The sequence below is a fragment of the Bos indicus x Bos taurus genome, chromosome 13 (genome assembly GCF_003369695.1).
Source record: "Bos indicus x Bos taurus breed Angus x Brahman F1 hybrid chromosome 13, Bos_hybrid_MaternalHap_v2.0, whole genome shotgun sequence".
In the NCBI taxonomy this organism is placed as follows: domain Eukaryota; kingdom Metazoa; phylum Chordata; class Mammalia; order Artiodactyla; family Bovidae; genus Bos; species Bos indicus x Bos taurus.
The window spans coordinates 2,385,347-2,407,217 of NC_040088.1; the positions used below are offsets into that span (position 1 = coordinate 2,385,347).

Genomic DNA, 21,871 nt, shown 5'->3' on the forward strand with positions numbered 1-21,871 from the left:
GTATTCAGGAGAGACAGAGAGTGAACAGGTAGGAGCTGTATCTTAAACCTAGAAAAAGGGAGCAGTTAAGGGGTATGTTCTTGTGTATATTTGGTACTTCTAATCCTCTACCTCGGAGAAGTAAACTTTGTCTTTTTTTTGACCTTGCCACGAGGCTTGTGGGATCTTAGTTCTCCAAGCAGGGATTGAACCTGGGCCCCAGCAGTGAAAGTGTAGAGTACCAACTGACAGCCAGGCAAGTCCCAGAGATTATCTTGACCATCGCTTCCTTCAGGACTCCTTCCGTGGCTTCTCAGGGTGGCCGGGGGCCCTGTGTGTTCCCACACTCCCTTTACTCTTCCTCCTATAATGTTCTGTGCTTCCTTTAACCTCACTTAGGTCACAGAGATAACGCAGGACAGAGCCCATATCTTCAACAGAATTTGAGTGCAGGCTCCGTTCTCGTCACCATCACTGCACTGACCCATCGATGGAATCCTCAGACCTCACCTAGAGTGGGTGCTCACCTCGCAGTCACCGAGAGAATGAAGACCAAGAACGTTATGGTTCAGTCCAGATAGCTTATCCCAGCCGTCTCCAACCTTTTTTTGCACTAGGGATTAGTTTTGTGAAAGACAATTTTTCCATGGACTGGGAGAGGGTGAATGGTTTCAGGATGATTCCAGCACATCACACTTACCATGCATGTGTCTATTATTATTAGATCAGCTCCCGCTCAGCTCATGAGGCATTCGACCCTGGAGGTTAGGGGCTTCTTGAGCCCAGCCCTCTGCCTTCACTGCCTCTCCTTTCTGCAGCCTTGCTTTCTCTAGCCTGGCCTCTCATTTCTTGACTCAGACACGGGACCACGACAAGGAGGTGGACGTCATCACTGGACGAGCACGGGTCTCCTGCAGCCCCGCCACAGGGCAGACGAGAGTGGCTGCGCAGCAATCGTTGTTGGTGGGGCATCGGCCTCTGCCTGGGCAGCTTGGGTGTAAACCACGGTCTCTCTCCCCTGGGGCATTAAAGGAAAAGGAGGGGAGAAGACAGGGAAACTGCACAGCAGGGCCATGGCCCAAGGGGGAGGAGCCTGGGTCTCTCCATCGTGTCTGTCTGCTCTGTTGCGTCCTTGAATTTGAGAGACAGCTGCCCACTGCCTCTGCTGAGATTCCACCGTAAAGTACTCAGGCACAAGCTGACTGGATCTGAGAGTCTGCAAAGGCAGCCTAGGAACTAAGCAAGATGGCTGGCATTCGTTTACAAAAAAAAAAAAAAGATGAAAAAAAGAATCTGCTGGAGACAAGGGGAGATGCTAGAAGTGGGTCAGTGGGTCTGAGCAACAGAGAAGCCCACCAATAATCTCCTGGCGTGGCCTCCTGAGGCTCAGCGCAGCTCCCCACGCCCTCCTTCCCCTCTCCTCTCTTGCCATCTTAAAAAAACACACATAGGCAGAAATCAATCCATCAAATGTCATTACAGATTTATTAAGCCTGATGTAGAAAGACATTTAACAGTAACATCTTCAGAAAGCATAAAAAGAGCACTTCTATTCAGTCTTGTGCTTTGAAAATCTAAATATATTTTTATCATATAAATAATTCTTTTCATGTTTTAAGTGCATCTGTGTTTTTTTTTTTTTTTTCTTCTTCTTCTCTCCTTTAATTTTCATTTTTCAATTAGCCAAAGCGGAAGTCGTGGTTGACGGAAATGAAGCCATTTGCAAAGCTAATGGTGTCGGGAGGCCCGTCTGAGTTATACTGTATCAGCCCGATTTCCAAAAGGTGGTTCAATGTCTGCAGCATTCAAATGAGGGACAGCCTCCAGCAAAATCATAATTGAACACACCCAGGTCCTTAATGTCGGCAGTTGAACTTCCTGATGCAAATTATGGTAAGGTTTCAGATGGGGACAGTCTATTTCCAATAACTCCTGAGTGGGTGAGACAGAGATTTTTTTTTTGACACAAAGGAAAGAGTTACCATGCTTAAGGATGTAAATAGCACACGGATAGAAGCCTTTTTGATGGAATGAGGGGCTCGCATAAACCTTGCTGAGGGTGGCGTTATTTTTTCACAACAGCTAAAAGAAGTAGTGTCTATTATATAGGGCTTTAATTACAGTTCTCAAAGTGGAATGATTTTTCCTTAAAAAAAATCTTTAGAGGTAAAAAACAATGGCTTCTTTGATGTAATTTTCACCTCCACCATCAGAAGATATTTCTAGTGGTAAAATTGTACTTTTTAAAAAACCCCTCTCCTTTTAGAGATTATTTCATTGCTAGAGCATCACACATGCATCTCGAGTGTGCCCAGACCAAGTCATTTTCATTCAGCCGGCGGCTGCTCCAGGTGTTTCTTTTGGCTGATCTGAGTTCTATGGGGTATCGAGATCAAATTGTTTAGAATCAGGAGGAAGGACAGGAGGCTGGCGCCCGGGGACAAAAGGAGGAGCACCTTTCCTGAAAATCCCTGTGGGTTTTTTTTCCAAGCTGCAAAGCCATCGTTTCCGGGGGGCACGGTGTGTCTTCAGGCAGTGACAGTGCAGTTGGAAAACTGCAAATAGTGACTGCATCAAGCACTAGTATTTGGGATGATCAGGCGCAAAGGAAAGCGTGGTCAGCCAGGGAAAGAACTTTCCAGATCCCAGAGATGAAGGCTTGGATGCCTCTCTGTGATGAATCTGTTTGGCCACAGGGTGGTATAATTTTCCTAGCAGAAAAAATCTTTTTTTTCATTGCAAGGACAATTTATAATCATCAAAAACAAGTGAAACATGGTTTTGATTAAAACAGCCTGTTGGCTCAATAATTTCTGTAATTTTAAAAACATCCTTAATGCAGAAGAAGAACACGCCGATGTCAGGAATGGCCTGGGGCCCCATTACAACAGCAACCGAATAAATAAGGAAAAGAATTGCGAGGTCATAAAAACAAAATTAAGCTAATGTTTCAAATTTTGACAATTATGAATTCTTCCTCTAAGAAGACATTAAAAAAATGTTCAGGCACTATTAGATAAAATACAAAGAGGATAATTCTTACATGGATGAGTTTGCAGTTTTCCCAAGGGGTAAAGCATGCCTTTAAAGGAAAACCCTGAATTAGGACGTTGATTCCTCCTTAAATCCAGCAACTGGATGGACTCATGCAGACAGACAAACTTGGTTCTTAATTGTTTCTTTGTAAACTCAGATCTAATTCTTTCGTAAGCTATTGAAAGAGAATGATCAGGAAAAAAAATTACAAGCATAATTTTTTTTTTTTCTATACAAAAGAATCCCCATTGTGGGCCAGTTTGGTAGGAAACAGAAACAAGCAAATATAACAAAATCTGTGTTCATACATGGCGATATAGTTAGTATATACAAATATGTACAGTATAAAAACGTACGGAAGGCTGCTGTTCTCAGCCATCCGAGCTGCATTTTACACAAGGAAAACAGCCTGGATTCTCCTCCTAGTATACAGGCAAATGCAGTATATACAGCATGCAGGTTATAGAAAATTAGTGCGCTCGCACGGAACATTCTACAGGTATGCTTGCCGTCATTTTTCTTTGAAAATGACTAGTCTGCTTTCCTAATACAAAAACGTGTTTGCCTTTCTTTGCTGGCAGACACTTTCCTTCAGAGCAAGGTTGAATTCTCCCAACTCACTATGCCCTACCTCCCCTACTGCCAATTCCAAAAGAAAAAAAAAATGTCTAGAAGTAACAGGGGATAAATATATAACACAAACGTGGTTGATGCCAAATTTCTTAAAAACCCACGCGCGCTCTGCAGAGTAAGAACTGGTTGACCGGCGTGAAGGTTGTGTATGATCAACTACCCTCTTGATTTTTAAGGCGTTTGGAAGTTTCTGATTTACGCCGATGGTGCCTGGCTGTTAGGAGTCAAAGTCAGAAGGGATTAGAAAGATACCAGCATATCAGAGACCAAAAAGTCGATTGTATCCCCAGATATTATGACATTTAAGAACCCTGAGCCAAACAAGAATGGTTGTGTATGTCAGCTTTTTCTGACTTGCATGCACATTCTAGCATCTGATGTATTATAAGCCAAAACATTATACTGCAAAACTGGAATGTTTGTTGCGTTGATCTCCATGCAGAATGAAAATAGTTTTTACATCTTCTCCGCAGATTGGTTGAGCTTAGTGTATTTAAAACAAAACATACATACACATTTATAATTCCTGAATGTTATCTGGGTCATTTAGAAAGTGAATACATCGCTGTACCAAGTCTTCATATTTGAGATAGAATCGTATGATTGCTCAAGTTCTGTAAATATAAGCCTTTGCCTGGGGGCTGAGATACAAATGTAGGTTTCAAGTCCAAGATTTAGTAAATGCATTGAAATTCATTTTCCGGAGGGGCTGAAGGGAGTGGGAGGGTTTTCTATTTAAAAAAAATTTTTTTAAGTAATCCATTTGTTAGAATTTTTCAACTTCTCCTGGGGTTCTCACAGAAGAGTTATTATTTGTACTTCCAAAAGCAGTCTTAAGCAAATAAACATTGTAGAAGGGCTGTGAGTATTTAATCTTTTTTTTTTTTCAATCAGGTTGCTTTTTTTAAAAGGCCTTAATGATCATCATATGGCTATTGGTAAAATCATTTGTATGCTGAGAGGTGTCAGATCAGGGTGCCTTTACTTGCAGGAGCCATTTTACTTGGAATATATTTTTCCAATGGAAATGGACAAAGTTCTGTTGCAGAAATAACGTTCCACCTGGTACTAGCATTTTAAAACAGTCCTCCTCTAATCCATAAAACATTTCTAGTTTTCCCTGAAGCTTTGGGCTGCCTTCCGCATGAATAATTTTGAAGAAACACCCACGCCTGTTAGCCCATTGTTCGTGAAGTATTGGAAGAAGATTAACTAGAGCCTGGAAATTGTGTATCTGCGTCTGCTTCTGAATCTGTCACAGGAAACCAAAGGAGATAAGTGGCTTTTACTTTGGATGAAGAGGTAAAATTCCCCCATAGAAATTCTAAAGATAATTCACAAGTTTCAAAATGTTTAATGGTTCCCTACAATGGAAACATGTCTCTGTCTGTGGGGATGGAGATCTGGGTCTCTTTCTCCTGCTCAATCTTTGTCTAAAAGTGTTTTGTGGATATTTTGAGAAAGTGCCACATATAGGAAGGGAGAAAATGAAATTAGCATTTTAACATCTCACGGGGAAAAAAATAAATGCAAAGTTCACTTGTGATTTTTTTTTTTTTTGTGCCAAATGCATGTTCAAAATAGATACCACTTTTTTGTTCTTTAGAAGTACATGTGTATATTTGTGTGTTTGAAACCTTCAATATATTTCCTTATTGTTATTATTTCAGCATTCATCAGCACTCTTCGATTCTTATTGCAGAGAATAGAAGATAATGTGAAAGTGACATTTTTTAATGTTTTTTTAAAACAAAAAATATTTAACAAACTTGAAAAATGAAACCCAGTGAAAAATATTTGAAAGCAGTCATATAACCTAGGGAATGACAGATGGGAAGGACACGGGCTGTAAGCACCTTTGAAGGCCATGTAATCTTTGGATTTACTGTGGGAAGTTTCAGAAAATTGTCGAGTCTTACTGTGGCCCTGTCCAGAGGCCCTGGAAAATTACGGTGAAAGTAAAATATACTCATGGACACACACGCGGGCACGCACACTCACACACACCTCCTCACTGTTCAGTCGGAGTTACCTAAATGCCTCCCCAAGATGTCATTTCATTTGTTTGTTTTCAGCATTTCCACTCAATTCAGCGGCTCGTGTCTGTGACATTAATTATGAAAGACTCCAGCAACCGAGCAGGCGCATTCTGGGGGTGAGGTTTAAGAAATCTAGTTCTGACCTTAAATTCTGTGGGGACTGTCTGGACTATTCAATTTATTCTATGATTATAGTCTGCTTTTAGGCCATGACCTATTTTTAAACTATTTCCTCTCTGTATACTTCTCAGAAGGCGAATTTCCTATTCGGAAAGATTATTATTTTTGAAAAACAGGTATAAAATGCAAATAGCATGAGGGGAGTTGGACCCTAATTTAGCCCCTCACCAGGTATCTGGTATCAACACCTTTAGGCGCTGCTGTAAACACCTGAGGACCAGAATGTTGTGTGAATTGTTCACCTTGTATCCCGTAGCACCTAGGAGAGTGTTGTGCATACAATAAATGCCTGATAATATCATTAAAAATTTTTTTTGGCTGTACCATGCAGCATACAAGTTCTTAATTCCCTGACTAGGGATCAAACCCGCATTGGAAGCACAGAGTCTTAACAACTAGGCTGTCAGGGAAGTCCCAGCAGACGCCCGCTAACATTTGTTAGTCAATTTGCTGAATAAATTGCGTTTCCTCTTCTGTCTTCTGCTGCCGGTGTCTTGTCACATGCTGTACATTTGGTGAATTTGTTGAACTACAAAATGGGGCCAAATGCCTAAAACTGAAGTAGCCATATATACGATTTTTTCAGTAGACATTTCAGTTTGCAGCCTGTGGGAGGTCTTAGCTAGAAGGAGGGAAGGGAAGGAAAAGCGGTCCTGCCCTCACTGATACCAAGGGTTGGGGACAGAATGGAGATCTTTAGGTATAGTTTGCATGATATTTGCCCATCATTTTTCTGTCCATCGAATGTTCCAATTTATCAGCACTTTATTTATTTACAGAGAGAGGAAGAGAATGGTACGAAAGCAGATAAAAACATTCTCCTGAGTTCTTTTTTTTTCCCCTCCAGAAGGAAGTTTCTAGAAGCTTTCCAGAGCTTGCCAAATGAAGACAGGTCTGGTCTCTAGGAATATACTGAGCTCTGTGTGCATCTCACAAAAAGAGCCCAGATCTTGTTTCCTAAGGAGAGCATTGGCAGCTGTCCCTCAGCAGTGACATTTATGGTTACCAAGCAACAACTCATGAGTCTTACCAAATTTATAAATATTTTTGTCTCTTGCCTCCCACCCACCCCTCCACAGAAATTGCGCTAACAAAACTGTATAGATGATGTGTTGAAGCGGATGATTTATTTCTTTCTTAGAAGGGAAACAATTTCCATGGAGTTGAGAATCGCATTGTTTTCCCCAAGTTGGAGAAAGAGCTCAAGAATCTGCTTTGGGACGGTTTAGACAGAATCTGAATTATATCCATTTATCTAATAACCCTGGGTTGGAGCAGGCAATTTTTAACAGCTTCAAGAACCCCAGTGCTAATGCATTGATTTCCCTTTAATAGAATGTTGTTGTCGAAGGACAGTGCTCAGTAGAGTCCACCCTTCAATCTTAACCCATCTGAAGACTGTTCCTTTCCAGTTGAGCGCCATTCATTTCTGGTTGAATAGGTTAAGCAAAGACAGACCTCGCTGTTCTCAATTCACTTTATGATCCTCCCATCATAAAAAATAATATCAGCACCTTGCTTTTCATGTCAGAGCTGCATTTGAGCCGCTGTTCCCTGTGCCCATGAGTAAATCCCATAAAAGCCGCCCCTTGTACTGTTGCTCTTTTTCCTTGTGGGTGATTGATTGATGGATGAGCACTGACACCTCAATGAAGCTATTTCGACTGCCATCTCAATCCGATGATGTGAGGGGTATATTTTCTGTCCATGCCTCATTACTTCAGAATGACATTCCTGGAACTTCATTTACTTTTTCCCTCCTTCCCCGAAGCGCCATATTTTTTCCCATCTAGGTTATGCATGCCATAAAAAAAGCAATTTGCTATTATATGTGGCATAAGGGCAACACTTTCTCTAGGAGGTAAATAAGAAGTTTTTTTTTTTAAATTCCAATGTTGAATTTAGGGATCATGTCAAAATTCCCAAAACAATTCCAACAGGCAGGTACCATGAGAAATGGCTCAGAGGATATATCTGGAGATATTTGGCTTCATTTTGTTGGTGTTAAAAGATTTGACAGAGATTTCCTTGGTAATTAAAGCAACAACAAAAGAAACTCGTGTGTTTCAGAATCATCTAGTTCCTGTGCTGTGCCTAGAATAGTTTAAATATTTCACCTGTAGCTGAGCAGCAGTTTACAACACAAGCTAGACTTATTGTCCTTTGAGAATGAGGAAGTTCATTGTTTAAATGCAATAACAGATTTATCTATTATAGGTTGCTTTCAGTCGTATAGAAAATGCACAGCTAAACAGATCTATCTCTGCATTTCCAAACAATGCACTAGATATACAAAGGTTGTAATAGTAAAGCATGCTCTTAGCTTTTCCAAGTTGACTTAGGACCTGATTTTAATCTGTGTAATACAGTATTCCCGTTAATAATAACGTATAATTAAGACATCCGTTAAAAATCCATAACGTTAATTTAATGGAGAAAATCTAATACAGTTCTATTGGAATTTTTACGTTAAATTAACTTTAACGGGCTTTTAATGGATGTCTTAATTAGATCTCATTATTAACGGGAATATTCCACAAATTAAAATTGGGCCCTCAAAGTTTTAATGAAAAAAGTTGCAGGAACACATTTAAGATGGACACCCTATTTCATGCTTTCTGTTGCTTCTACAGCTAAGCTGTGTTTCCAAGCCCATAAACAACCGATCCTGGAGAAAGAAATTAGCACAAAAGGCTGCTGCTGAACTTTCTACCCTGCAGTGATCTCATCTTATTTTTTTCTGATTCTACATCTCCCCAATTCCCCCAATTGTCCTGATCTGCAGATCTCATATAAAGTGGTGCATGCTCAAAACTGTATGTTTTTTAACCAATAAAGATAATGCTAATACAGACGCCCACTACGGCATGGGGAAAAGTCACTGGCAGCAACACGGTTAAGCCTGACTATGTGAACAACTTTCCCAGAAGATGAACATTGTTCAGAGGTTTTCTTGGCTCAAACTCTGGTTTAACTTAATAATTCTTCCACTTTGTGGTGATTAATGGCTCCCAAGTGCAAGGGCAGGACTGGGCAATCCAGGTGCAACTGTAATTGTTGCACTGAACAGAAACATTTCCTTTAGACAAACGTTCCCAGAGGGGTTATAAATAGGAAATGGACATTACCATGGAAAATAGGCTTCCAAGCGTCTACGTTAAGGGCAGCCCACTTGGACATTAAACTCTGAAGACTCGTCCTCCCCCGCCCTTTCCTGTCAAGTGGTACAAACTGACAAAATAAGTACATCAGTGTTCGCAGTCCTTCTTCTTCTTCAGCGGCTCTTTGTTTTCTTGTGACAGCGGAAAGGCGACCGTGGAGAAGAGGCAGCCCCGTTGCAGTTTATCAATGAAAATCTAATATTGTCCATAAGCAGAGAAGTGGAAATCAATACTTCATTACCAAATTGTTAGTGCGGATGAAGAGAAATGGCCGGGGTGATTTTTATTTTTTTTTTTTGTGGCAGTCTTCTTAGAGCAGGGTGTCGAGAGGAATCACTGTCAGGAGAGCGGGGTGGTGCAGGGCAAGGCCTGGTGTGAAGGGAATCCAGGCTGGAGAGTTGGAACTAAGGCATTTGTCCTGTAATGGGAACCAGAACAACAGAAAAGATACATTATTTTCTGAGGAGCAGCCTGGATAGTCAAATTGCTCACCTCTTTCTTTGATATTAATGTTCTGCATAGGGTCTCAGTTAAGTCTAGTATGATATGATCAGTGAATGAGACATAGAAAGCAAGAGCTAACTTAGGGGGAAAATTCTTTAAAATATAATGTATGGAAGACATATTTGAACACCTCTGTTGCAGCAGCATTATTTGTCATAGCCAAAAGGTGGAAGCAGCCCAAATGTCCATCATAGGCTGAATGGATAAGCAAAAAATGGTACAGCCACACAATGGAATATTATTTAGCCTTCAAAAGGAAGGAAATTCTGGCACATTCTCCAATATGGATGAATCTTGAAGACATTATGCTAAGTGAAAATAAATCAGTCATAAAATGTTAAAATACTTCATTTGTATAAGGTACCTAGAGAAGTCAAACTCAGAGAAACATAAAGCAGAATCGTTGTCAGGGGCAACCTTTGCAAGAGGGGCAAGTCCTGGAGATGGACGACGGTGATGGCCGCATAACAACGTGAGTGGAATGTACTCCAAGCCACTAAACTCACACTCAACAGTTGTTAAGATGGTAAATGTTATGTGGTTTTTTTTTTAACCACAATTAAAAGTAAAAAAAAAAAAAAAGTATGGTTTTTCTATTGTGAAGCATTTAAAAACATTAAAAAGTTAACCTGTGGCCTCACATCAGGATAGAGCTCCCGTTTACCTCCTGCAGTACTCCCTTGGTATCTGGTTTTCCCACATTTTCATCCGGTTTACACAGTTGTCAGGGCCTACTGTGTAGGTTTCCCTCTCTGTCCTTTCACTAGGAAGCACCATTGTGAACAGTGGGATGAATTCTGTCACCTTTACCATCAAACTTTACTAAACCATTCTTGCGATGCTGTACATTTAATTCACTTCCAGTTTTATTCAATAATATTAACTGTGATGAACATCTTTGTGTTTAAAACCATTCAATATGTTCAGATACCTTAATAGACTTAAGTTTCCGAGTCAAAAGATAGCAACATTTTTTTTTTTTTTGTGGTGGGAAAGTGCTTTAAAGTATTTAATGGGCTGAATTTTTTTTCCAGATATGTGCTATTTGGATGGCTGTACGAATGCATATAATCTCCATCAGTCCCATCTGGGCGGCGTTCCTTGCTTACACATTATTTAGTGGTTGTGCTCATTTTAATGAGGAAAAAACACCGAGGACCTATATTTAATTTGTCTTTTGGAAAGGGAAAATATCCAAGTTTCTAGTAGAACGACAAAGATAAGTTGAAAACTGAATGGCATTTGATGTGTGCAGAGAAATTGAGTGCAAAATAATCATAATAGACTTTATAAAAGATTCCTTGGTAAGAAAGCATAGGACTGCAATACTAGCGACCAGTGTCATATACCTACCAGATCCCAGATGCTTTGCATTGACTATCACTAACCCTTCAAACAACTTTGTTTTAAAAAAGAGAGAGGAAAAGTCTCAAAGAGGTTAGTGACTTGTCTGAAGTCCCACGACTAATGAAAAGCAGTGGGTGGCTTTAAATCGAGGCAGTCCCACTCAGAAGCTTGCATGCGCACTCAGGCACCACTGTCAGGGGAAGGAATCACTCCTCTCTGTCACCGTTTGTATTGCAGATATGAAGGGTCCCAGCAGTCTTTGATCTGGAACTCACCTGCTCCCGGCAGGTCTGGAAACGTGAAGGAGGATGGTCGCATGGTTGGAGGAAGAGAGATGAGTCAAAGAGAAAGAAAGTGGAGGCTAGAAGCTGCAACGGCATGGGGCTTCCCAGGCGGTGCTAGTGGCGAAGAATCCGCCTGCCAATGCAGGAGACACAAGAGACGCAGCTTCGATCCCTGGGTCAGGAAGATCCCTTGGAGTAGGAAGTGGCAGCCCCCCCAGTAGTCTTGCCTGGAAAATTCCATGGACAGAGGAGCCTGGCGGGCTACAGTCCGTCGGGCCTCAAAGAGTCGGACACGACTGAGCTACTGGGAACACCACGTGCTTTACAGCAGATACAGTAAGCAGAAGGCAGGGGAGAAAGTGGAAAAGACAGGAAGGAGAGAGGAGGGCCAAACCTGCCTTTCCTAAAGAGTGAACGCTTTACATCATGAGACAGGACGTCTGCGGCGAGGAGGCGGCTTCATACACAGTCTGTCTGTGGTCCTTGGTTTCTCCTCCCTGACCTCGATGCTAATGTGATACCAGTTTTAGAGAACCTTATTCCATCTATCACTTCCTTGGACCAGCTCCAGATCTGATCAACCCCCAAACTTCTCTGGCTAGATTTCTCTTAGGTCAAAATTTGTTCTGGGAAGGGGAACAGGTAGAAAGGAAAAAAAAAATTTTTTTTACTACAGTCACCTTTTTGGGAATTCACAGTACACATTAACGTATTCCTGCAATTAAAGCCCAACCCAATCCAACATAATATACCTTTCTTTAACCTAGGCCTTCCCACATGCGTCTGATAACCCTTCTCTTCCCTGTAAAACACTCACAAGTGTACGTGAGTGTCATTTTCTGGAAAAATACTTTCATGATAGACTCTTGTGTAGAAACAAATGAAGTTGTTTAGTTCCTAAGATCTCAGTTCCGACCTCATTATTGACTTTCTGTAACTCTTTGCTCAGGTTTCTTGACTTTGGGGGCCTCAGCATGAAAGGATCCAGCCGTCCTGATAACTTGACATTTTCTGCACGTCTAGTCTATGCTACCCCTCCGAGATCCATGCCTTACCTCGTGTCAACTTCATGATGCTGCAGTGCAGGAGATACTAATGTCTATACTTTCCAGCCTAGGAAACGGGGATTTAGAGAGGTGACACCACTGACCTGCAGACACCTGGTTGGTAGCAGGAGAAAGGGTATCCAGATTCAGATTTCTCTGGTCTCTTAAACCCTGCCTCTTATCTTGCCTGTGATCGGTTGGTAATGTCTTAAAATGTGAAACACTAGCATTATTAATAATTTACAGGCATTTCCCCAAGAGTGTCTGTACAGTTATTCAGTTAAATTCCAGATATGAATGTCTTCTATTAAAACCTGACTATGATGCTATTTCTTTCTGAGAGATCTCATATCCCACCACAATTGATGGAAGAGAATTCTTTCAGAAGGTTGGTTTTCTATACTATAAGAGAATGATAAAAAGGAGACCTGAATCGTGGGCCAGTTTGGGACAAGATACTCTTTTTTTTTTTTTTTTAAGAATTTCCTGTCTTAAAAGAAGAGAAACCTCTTTTTCCCTCTAGGTCTAAAGATGAGACCTGGCAGAAAATTAAAACTAGAAAATGAAGAGAAAGGGGATGAGAATGTGTGCTGTTACCTTTTTCGCTGTTCAGAATAAATTGTGTAGAATGAGTGAAGAACAAAGAAGCAAATAGTCTTGGTTGCCTTTCAAATGATGCCTGCGTGCTAAGTCGCTTCAGTTGCGTCTGGCTCTTTGCGACCCCATGGACTGTAGCCCACCAGGCTCCTCTGCCCATGGAATTCTCCGGGCAAGAACACTGGAGTGGGCTGCCATTTCCTCCTCCGTTTCAAATGGTAGTTGAGGCCAAGTTTTGCTGCTGCATGAGTTTTTTGCCTTAATATGTTCAGCTAATACTATGAAAATAAACCATAAATAAATAAAAATTGTAATTACATATCGAAAAAGTCACTGGCAGTGTTCATTAAGCAGAGTTTGTGAGAGAGAGCCAGGCGAAAAGATGCAGTTATTTTTGTATTAGTACAGAGCCATCAGCAGATTGTAGAATTACATACGCTGTACTTTGGCCACGCAGGAATCCGGCATCCCCGGCAAGTCACTCTGGCTGGCTCTGCCTTTTCTCTGTGCCCTTGCTGGGGGCCTCCTGCCTTCTTTTTTCTCTACTCTGTACTGTTCTTCTCTGTGCTGTGCTTAGTCGATCAGTCACATCCAACTCTTTGCGACCCCATGAACTGCAGCCCACCAGGCTCCTCTGTCCATGGGGATTCTCCAGACAAGAACACTGGAGTGGGTTGCCATGCCCTCCTCCAGCGGATCTTCCCAACCCAGGGACTTAACCCAGGTCTCCCACCTTGCAGGTGGATTCTTTGCCATCAGAACCACCAGGGAAGCCCTCTGTTCTTCTCAGAGCTGCATTATTGTCCGAAAAGGGTATTTTGGGATTGCTACCCTGAGCGCTTCATGGTTAGGGACCAAGAACATCAGACATCTCACAGATTCTCCCAAGAGAGTCATGACCTTCATCATGCACCATTTTTGAAGACTCTGGAGGTTGGGATCGCTCCTCTTTGGCACTGTTTACATTTGGGGCCAGATAGTTCCTTGTTGTGGGGGACTGTCCTGGACATTGTAGGGCTGTTAGCAGCATCCCTGGGTCTTACCCACCAGGTTTCGGTCGCATTCCCACTCACCCTCGAGCTGTGACAACCCCAAATATCTCTAGGCTTTGCCAAATGTCCCTTTGGAGGGAGGCAACATTATCACTGATTCAGAACCTCTGACCTAGTGGAAAACAATTCTATCATCTGAGCTTAGAACCTCAACCCATTGTACGACTGGCGTCTGGACATCTCTGCATGAGTAACTCACAGGTGCCTGAAAGGTCACTTATCCCCACCCCGATCCTGTTTCCTCTCCAACTTCTCTCTTCATGGGAAATGGAACCGCACACTGCTCAGTTGTTCCTGCTGGAAAGTGGGGTCATCCTCGACAGCTCATCATAACCTCCCTCGCTGAAGTCAATGTCCATCTTCACCCCGCGTCCCATTTGAGCCTGTGTGCCTTTCGCTGATGACTGGGGGCCCCTCTCACTGGCTTCGGGTCCACTCTGTGTCCTGTGGGTCATCTCCCATGAGCATGTATAGTGAGCTTGTGAAAACTGAGATGAGACTGCGGCGGTCCCTCCTGTTCCTCCCAGCTCACTCCTTCAGTGTCCTCTGCGGCACTTAGGAAAAAACCATGTTTTCCTAAGACTTTGGCCTGATCTGCCTTGCCATGTCTCCCGCCTCATCTGGGTCTGTACGCCTTAGTGATGTGTGCGAGAGTACTGGCCTTCCATTTTTCAGTAATTTCCTTGTTTATGTATTTATTTTCGGCTGTGCCGGTCCTCGTTGCTGTGTGGGCTTTCTCTCGCTGTGGCGAGCGGGGCTGCTCTCTGCTCTCAGCCTTGCGGTGCACGGGCTCTGACTGCAGTGCCTTCTCCTGCAGGGGAACCCAGGCTCTAGGGCACTGGGCTTCGGCGGCTGCAGGACGTGGGCTCATTTGTCGTGTGTCCGGGCTCTACAGACGATGCAGGGGCCTAGGTGCTCTGAGGCATGTGGGATCTTCCCGGATCAGGGGTGGAGTCTGTGTCTCCTGAATTGGCAGGCGGATTTTTAACCACTGAGTCACCAGGGAAGCCGCAACTCTGGCCTTCTGACGGTATCTGAAACGTACCTCCTTGTCTTTCCGTACGTTCTTCCCTCCGCCTAGAATGCTGTCTTCTTATTCGTTGTTTGGCTAGCACCTTCTCATCCTTGAAGTCTTCGTTTAAATGTCATTTCCTCAGAGAAATTTCCTCCTACCTGCTGAACTTGGCGTGGTTGCTTTGCTATAATATTGTACCTTTTGTGTTGTCCTTCTGGGACCATGTCCATTACCTACAGCATCATATATGTAAGTTTTAATATTTACATGTATGTGTGCACCTCCTACTCTGGCTTATAAACCTTAGGAAGGTGGGGGCTGTGTGCATCGCATACATCCGTATCTCAAGCATGTTAGCTGATGTCCGGCACGTGGTAAGTACTTGATAATATTTGTTGAGCAAATGAATTTTGGGAGGCAATAATTTGCTCTATCTCTTCAAACATGAAAAAGAAAATTTAAAATATTTACACTAAAACAATACGATAGAAAAAAAAATGGATTTACCTAGAACCCTTCTCGAATTCTATGAAAGAGACCATGTAAAGAAAAAAAAGAGGACCGACTAAAAAATTAGTTTAAGGACACATAAATGGACATCAAGAGGATTTGCCACCTGTTTGGTGCTTTCAACTTCAAAGAATAATTTAATCTGCTATTTTTAAGCAATCTGTGTGTGCTTATTTGCTTAGTTGTGTCTGACTCTTTGGGACCCCGTGGACTGTAGCCCGCCAGGCTCCTCTGTCCGTGGGATGTTCCAGGCAAGAATGCTGGAGTGGGTTGCCATTTCCCTCTCCAGGGCATCTTCCCGACCCGGGGTCCCTTGGGTCTCCTGCACCGCAGGCGGATTCTTTCACCACTGCACCACCTGGGAAGCCCCATTTTGAAGCAATTTACATTTTTCAAAGCACGGGCGTAAGTATATTCTCCGCTGAGATATATAGGCTAGATATTAGTAGCCACAAAGATAAAGAGTTTAAATAATTTGCTCCCATGGGGATTAAATGATGGGGTTAGGACACCTGACTCCTAACCCAGGGCTTCTTGAAACTATTTGATTGAAACGGAAAAAAAAAAGAGACTGAGATATAAATGCTAAAGATATGTGAAATGTTTTATTAAAAAAGACTGACAAGGAGGCCAGGTAGAAATGGAGACAAGTGATTTTAACTGTGTAATCCAGGGATCAGTTACTACTTTTTTATAGTAATAGCAGTTACTATTTTTTTTTTCAGATTGATTTTACAATTTGAAAATCCAAATTGGCTTACCTACATTGATGACTTTCATCATGAGTGCTTCATCTGATTTTTCCTAAGAGAAGAGTGTGTGCAGAAACCCTTAAACTTGGATGGACCAATTTCAAGTCTTTGAATAAACTATTTGAGCATAAAATAATATAAATAATTATATTTATTATAATATAAATATAATTGCTCAAATATAAAATAATTGCTCAAATATATTGACCACATTTTATACGCCAGACACAGCTTCATGTGAGTAGATGGGTGATGTTTTAAAAATACCATCTGATGTAGTCTTGCCTTTTATTGATTTCCTTCTTCCATGCAGTTTTCCAGCTGTGGAAAACAGAGACCCAGAGTGGTTGCTGGGAAAGAGAGGTCACAAAAGAAACCAGAGATGCGAGGACGTGTCTGAGTTTCTGAATGGCGAGAACGACTCTCCGTGCTGTTTGGTCACTCAGCCGTGTCTGACCCTTTCGTGACTCCATGTACTGTACCTTGCCAGGCTCGGTGGCCCATGGCATTTCCCAGGCAAGGGAAATCTGGAGAGGCTGCCATTTCCTTCTCCAGGGATCTTCCCGACCCAGGGGTTGAACCCACGTTCTTCCCCATCTTTCTCATTGGCAGGCAGATTCTTTACTGCTGAGTCGGTTGTGACTGTTAATTTTGGGCCCACCACTTATGTATTATTTTCATTAACTATTTTAATTACCCAGTGGGGTATCCAGTATTACAGAGGGAAAAACTGGTTTAAATAATTGACATCACTTATGCAAGGTGACATGGTAGTAAGTGGAATTGGATATTCCAATATTCAATAGAAATGTGTATGTTTGGTATCTCAGAACCTTTATCTTTAACCAAGAAACTAACCATTCCCAATGTTGAATCTGTGCCCATGAGACAACACTTTTTGAAAAAATTGGTTTGTTGAAGGGGCTTGATTAGACCCTTGAAGAAGAGGAGACAATACTATTATTGATCATGATGCTATTATTGATGATAGTCTCCTCCTTGGGACATCTACATGCAGACAACATGCAGGTCATAATCGACACACTGGAAAATCTCAACTTTTGAACTTCCTCTTTTAAAGCACAACTTGTGATAAATCAACCATGTGTCTAGAATGCGTGATGTATGCTTCATGACACAAACCAGGCTGTCAACTGTCCATAGCCTTAACGCTGGAGGAGACTTTTCCATGTTTTGTGTTTTAAATCAGTGTCAGGGAAAACATCTAAGTTGACCTCTGTCCTACATCACCAACTTCCAGTGTCTGATGGAATGGGAAAATTAGAAATAATTAAAAAAAAAAAGTTCCATTTTGGTCTACTTAATGGGTGGCCCTTGGAATGGTTTGAAATATCTTAACCATGGTGTGCAAGACGGCTGTTACGGAAACTGGCAGATACAAGCGGACATCGAGGAGACCACCAGCAGCAGAGGCATCAGGCGGGGGACTCGGGGCCCTCCGGGGGGGCGGGGGCCCTGTCACTGGGTGTCATCTGGCCCTGGGTTGTGTGGCAGCTTGGAAGATTTCCATGGCAGCAGAAAAGCTTTTCCTTAAAGCACACGCCTCAACTTCAGGCTACCCAAGTAGTTAAGAAGCAGAAATGAAAGGAGTGGCATGAGGGTTTGCCCTCTGAAAGTCTCCTGCCAACTAATGATGGGATTATGAAGTCTTAACTGCCGTACAGTTATCCCTAATTATAACCAAAGGTACGTCAGTCTAAATAAAAATGATAAGGCAGAGCGAGGCCGGCTCCTCTCCCTCCCCCCAACATGCTTTTTAACACGAATCTCTTCACAGAATGATGCTTTGACAAAGCTTGGATTGAATAATTATTAAAAAGAGATGGAGCCCAGTGTTAAGCAAAACACATTTTTTTGCAGAAAGGAATGGTTGAATTTTTTTTTTAACAGAAAGAAATGGTTTCAGTTTTTAATATTTGGTTCATTACGAGATGATTGGATGGCATCACCAACTGAATGGACAGGAGTCTAAGCAAACTCTGAAAGATAGTGAAGGACGGGGAAGCCTGGTGTGCTTCAGTCCATGGGGTAGCAAAAAGTCAGACACAACTTAGCAACTGAACAACAGCAACAAAATTATGGGAACCTCCTATGATCTTTTTTGCACTCTATCACAAAATCATGTAAGGAAGTTCTTCTAGACAGTAGGTATCAGGAAAGGTGTGGCTTATTCTTAAATCCTGGTATAGATTTTCTTTATGGAAAAGGCCAGTCTCAGAGTGTATCAAGCTTCCATTTTTGCTTTCACTGCTGGGGAGCTCAGAGTCAGTTTTGTGGCCCAACAGACCATCTGGACAACCTCTGAAGGGAACAGTCTGTATCCATTAACTTCTCTTCATAATGTCTCTCCTTTTTCCTTTGCCATTTTTGTTAATTGTTTGACATTTCCATTTATTAGTTGGGTGACATTAGGGGAAATGACTTACCCCTTTTCTACTTAAGTTTCCATATCTGCAAAATCAGGATGAAAAGAGTATCTTTCACAAATGGTTCCTGGCTTACCGTAAGTGCTCAGTAAAATGTAGACTTAAAAAAATTATTTTCTTTTATGATTTTATTGCATTGCATACAATATGGTATCTTTAAAGTGCTATTGAATAATGTGTAGAATAAATAAAAAAATACATGCATAAAATTCTGCTTATGTGTTGAAAGTAAGTAATTATTGGATCCTGGAAAATGGATTATTCCTTTCTACTGGAAACTTCAAAAACTAAGTAGAAAGAGGCTCTTTAGTTCAGGCATTAAACATATGTTGAAAAGAAATCAGTTGTCAATTCAGGTGTGAAGCTAAGAAAAGTTTTCCCCTTTTATAAAAAAAGGATAAAATAGCGTTTCAAAACATTTGATGTGGATATTAAGAAGATGAGAGTAGAAAGCAGCCAGAACACCTACCATTTTATTCAGTGCTCATTATAAGCTCTGCACTTAACAATGGTGTTGTGTTCAGTCGCTCAGTCATGTTTGACTCTTTTGCAGCCCCATGGACTGTAGCCCACCAGGCTCCTCTGTCCATGGGATTTCCCAGGCAAGAACACTGGAGTGGGTTGCCATTTCCTTCTCCAGGGTGTCTTCCTGACCCAGGGATTGAACCTGCGTCTCCCGCATTGGTAGGTGGATTCTTTACCACTGAGCAGCAGGGACGGCCTTTTACATTAATCCCTGACTCTGGATCTCATTGTCCCGGTTTATTAATGAGAAAACAGAGGCTTGGCCTGGTTAAGAACATCAAGGTCAGTTAGTAAGTAGCAGAGCAGCATTTGGACTTAGGTCTGTATGATTTCAAAACCTGTTTTCCAGCCAGTATTTATTGTTGTCAGTGGAACTAACTAGACTCTTCTAAAGACACATTGCTCAGTAAAGCTATATCCTGAAAAATGATAAGGACTGAAAAACCATCCAACTGTTATCATCCTTTCAAGAGATAAATTAGAAGGGTGGCAAAGATCAGGAGAAAAATCCTGACAATGGAAAGGGAAGATACCCCCTGCTGGTTTCAGTGTTAATTATAATTTCGTGTTTGGCAATTATTATGTATTTTAACATTTGGTAATTCTCATGTATGGCTGCTTTTGGTGCACGGTCATACAGGAGAGAAAGGAAGCAATTTTTCTGTACCCATTTTTATTGAGCCACATTCATATACTCCAAAAGGGCACTTAAATTGTTTGAAAGAGGTCTAGATGCTGGCAAACACCGCCATAAGCAACCTGGACAGCTTAAAGTCCACACCGCCAGAGACACGATTCCCAGTGGAGCCCAGCTTCTCTAGGTGGGAGCGCAGAGCCAAGCGTTATCTATTACAACTAACTCAGAACCAGATGCGAGTCACTGCGTGGACACAGCTAGGGGACTCCACTGCTGGCTAAATGCGAGCTGTCCGCATTTTAGGAAGACCGGCTTGCCCGCCAGGTACGGAAAATGAACGTTGGAGCTTTTTACCGCAGTGGTTAGCGTCTACGCCCAGGGCAGCACTGTTCGCGATGTGTCTACAGTGGGCACGGAGGCGCGTGGATTGGACACGGTCTGTAGATAAAACAGGCCCGCCCTCCCATTGTTGGAGAGGCCTCCCTGCCTGGAGCGATCCTCTCCTTCATGCTGCTCTTGTCTGCTCCTTGTGCTCCGCCGTGTCTGACTCCCTGCGACCCCGTGCACGTAGCCCGCCAGGCTCCTCTGTCCGTGGGATTCTCCAGGCAAGATACTGGAGGGGGTGGCCATTTCCCATCCAGGGGATCCTCCCGACCCAGGGGTGGAACCCGAGTCTCCTGCTTCTCCTGCACTGGTAGGCGGGTTCTTTACCGCTGTGCCACCTGGGAAGCCCTTCGTCTGAAGCTTGACTTCAATTGTTTTCTTTAATTCTTAAAATAATCTCCAAAGGTAGCTCCTATGAACCTCCTTTTCAGAGGTCAGAAAACTGAGGGACAGAGATTGAAGTAACGGGATCAAGACCACAGGACTGGGAAATGTCAGACCTGGGATTTGAACCAGGTTTTTCTGTCACCAAGAGGCCGCAGTGTTTCGTAATGATAACCTGTTACCCTTTACTGATTTGACTGCGACCAGTAGCTACCAATCCTCACAACAGATTGGGAAGATAGGAGTGATTATTTCCTGTTTACAAATGAAGAAGCAGGGCTTCAGGAGGTTAAATTGACCACCCCCCACCCCCCAACCAACCCTGCCCACGCAAATATTTTCTAGTGAATCTGGAGCAAAATTAAGATTTGTCTGGACTTCAAACCTAGTCTCTCATCTGACTCCACCCGTCTCCTGCAAAGTACATCTGAGTGCCTGGAGATGCTCTAAGAACAGCAGCAAAAACATGCTCTTTTATTCAATTATTTACGATTTAAATGGAGTCTGCTCAGAAATGTCAGGCTCCATCCCTCCTCACAGGCTTGGACCCCCACACCCCCCCGCAGTCCCCTGGGCTGGAGGCGTCCTCTTATGCCTCTGCCTGGCTACTTCCTGTGGCACCCTCACCCACTTCTTAAATATCACGCCCTGAGAAGGACCTTTCCTTCTCCCAGAAGCTAGACTAGGTCCCCAGACTTCCTCTCTCTTACTTGTCGTGAATAACATGTTGGTTTGTGTGAATGCGGTGTCACGCTGGCCTCGCCTGCCAGCCTTCAGGGTCTACGAGGGCAAGGGTAGGATGCCTTGTTCACGGGACTCCGGAGGGCCAGCCCAGTTCCGGCCCCTGGGGTTTCCCTCCATGAGGAAACGGGAGCTCCAGTTCCGGCCCCTGGGGTTTCCCTCCATGAGGGAACGGGAGCTCCGCCTCATGCCTTGTCCACTGCTCCAGCCTCTGTGGAGTCACAGGCGTGAGGCTGCATGACCCCAGGGAGCCTCCCTGCCTCCGCCAGACGGCGACACGGAGCCCCCGCTTTCATGGTGATGCTGAGAAACACCTGGTATTTATCAACCCGGCAGTTCTTTCTTTTTAAATTCATATTTCTTTACTTGGTCTTAGTTGCAGCATGGGAGCGTTCAGTTGCGGCACATGCGATCTAGCTCCCCGACCAGGGATTGAACCCGGGACCCTTGCGTTGGGAGCATGGAGGCTTAGCCCCTGAACCACCAGGGAAGTCCCACCTCCATATGTTCCTGATCTGGAACCCAAGTGTTTAACCAGCGACACCTGTTCCACTTCAATCCTCAAGACAGGAGGTCGAGGCTCAGAGCTGCTCAGCAGGCCATCCAAGTTCACAACCA

General features: G+C 43.0%; 1 protein-coding gene across 2 annotated transcripts in view; it reads right to left on the bottom strand.

Annotated features, from left to right (window-relative positions):
- Positions 1 to 1,437: 1,437 nt before the first annotated feature.
- Positions 1,438 to 21,871, bottom strand: part of TSHZ2 (teashirt zinc finger homeobox 2) — a 494,051-nt gene continuing 473,617 nt past the window's right edge. For both annotated transcript variants that reach the window (XM_027558241.1, XM_027558239.1), the window contains one exon: positions 1,438 to 9,446. In XM_027558241.1, the coding sequence (XP_027414042.1) occupies positions 9,445 to 9,446 (2 nt within the window). In that variant the 3' untranslated portion in view covers positions 1,438 to 9,444. The remainder of the gene's footprint in view (positions 9,447 to 21,871) is intronic.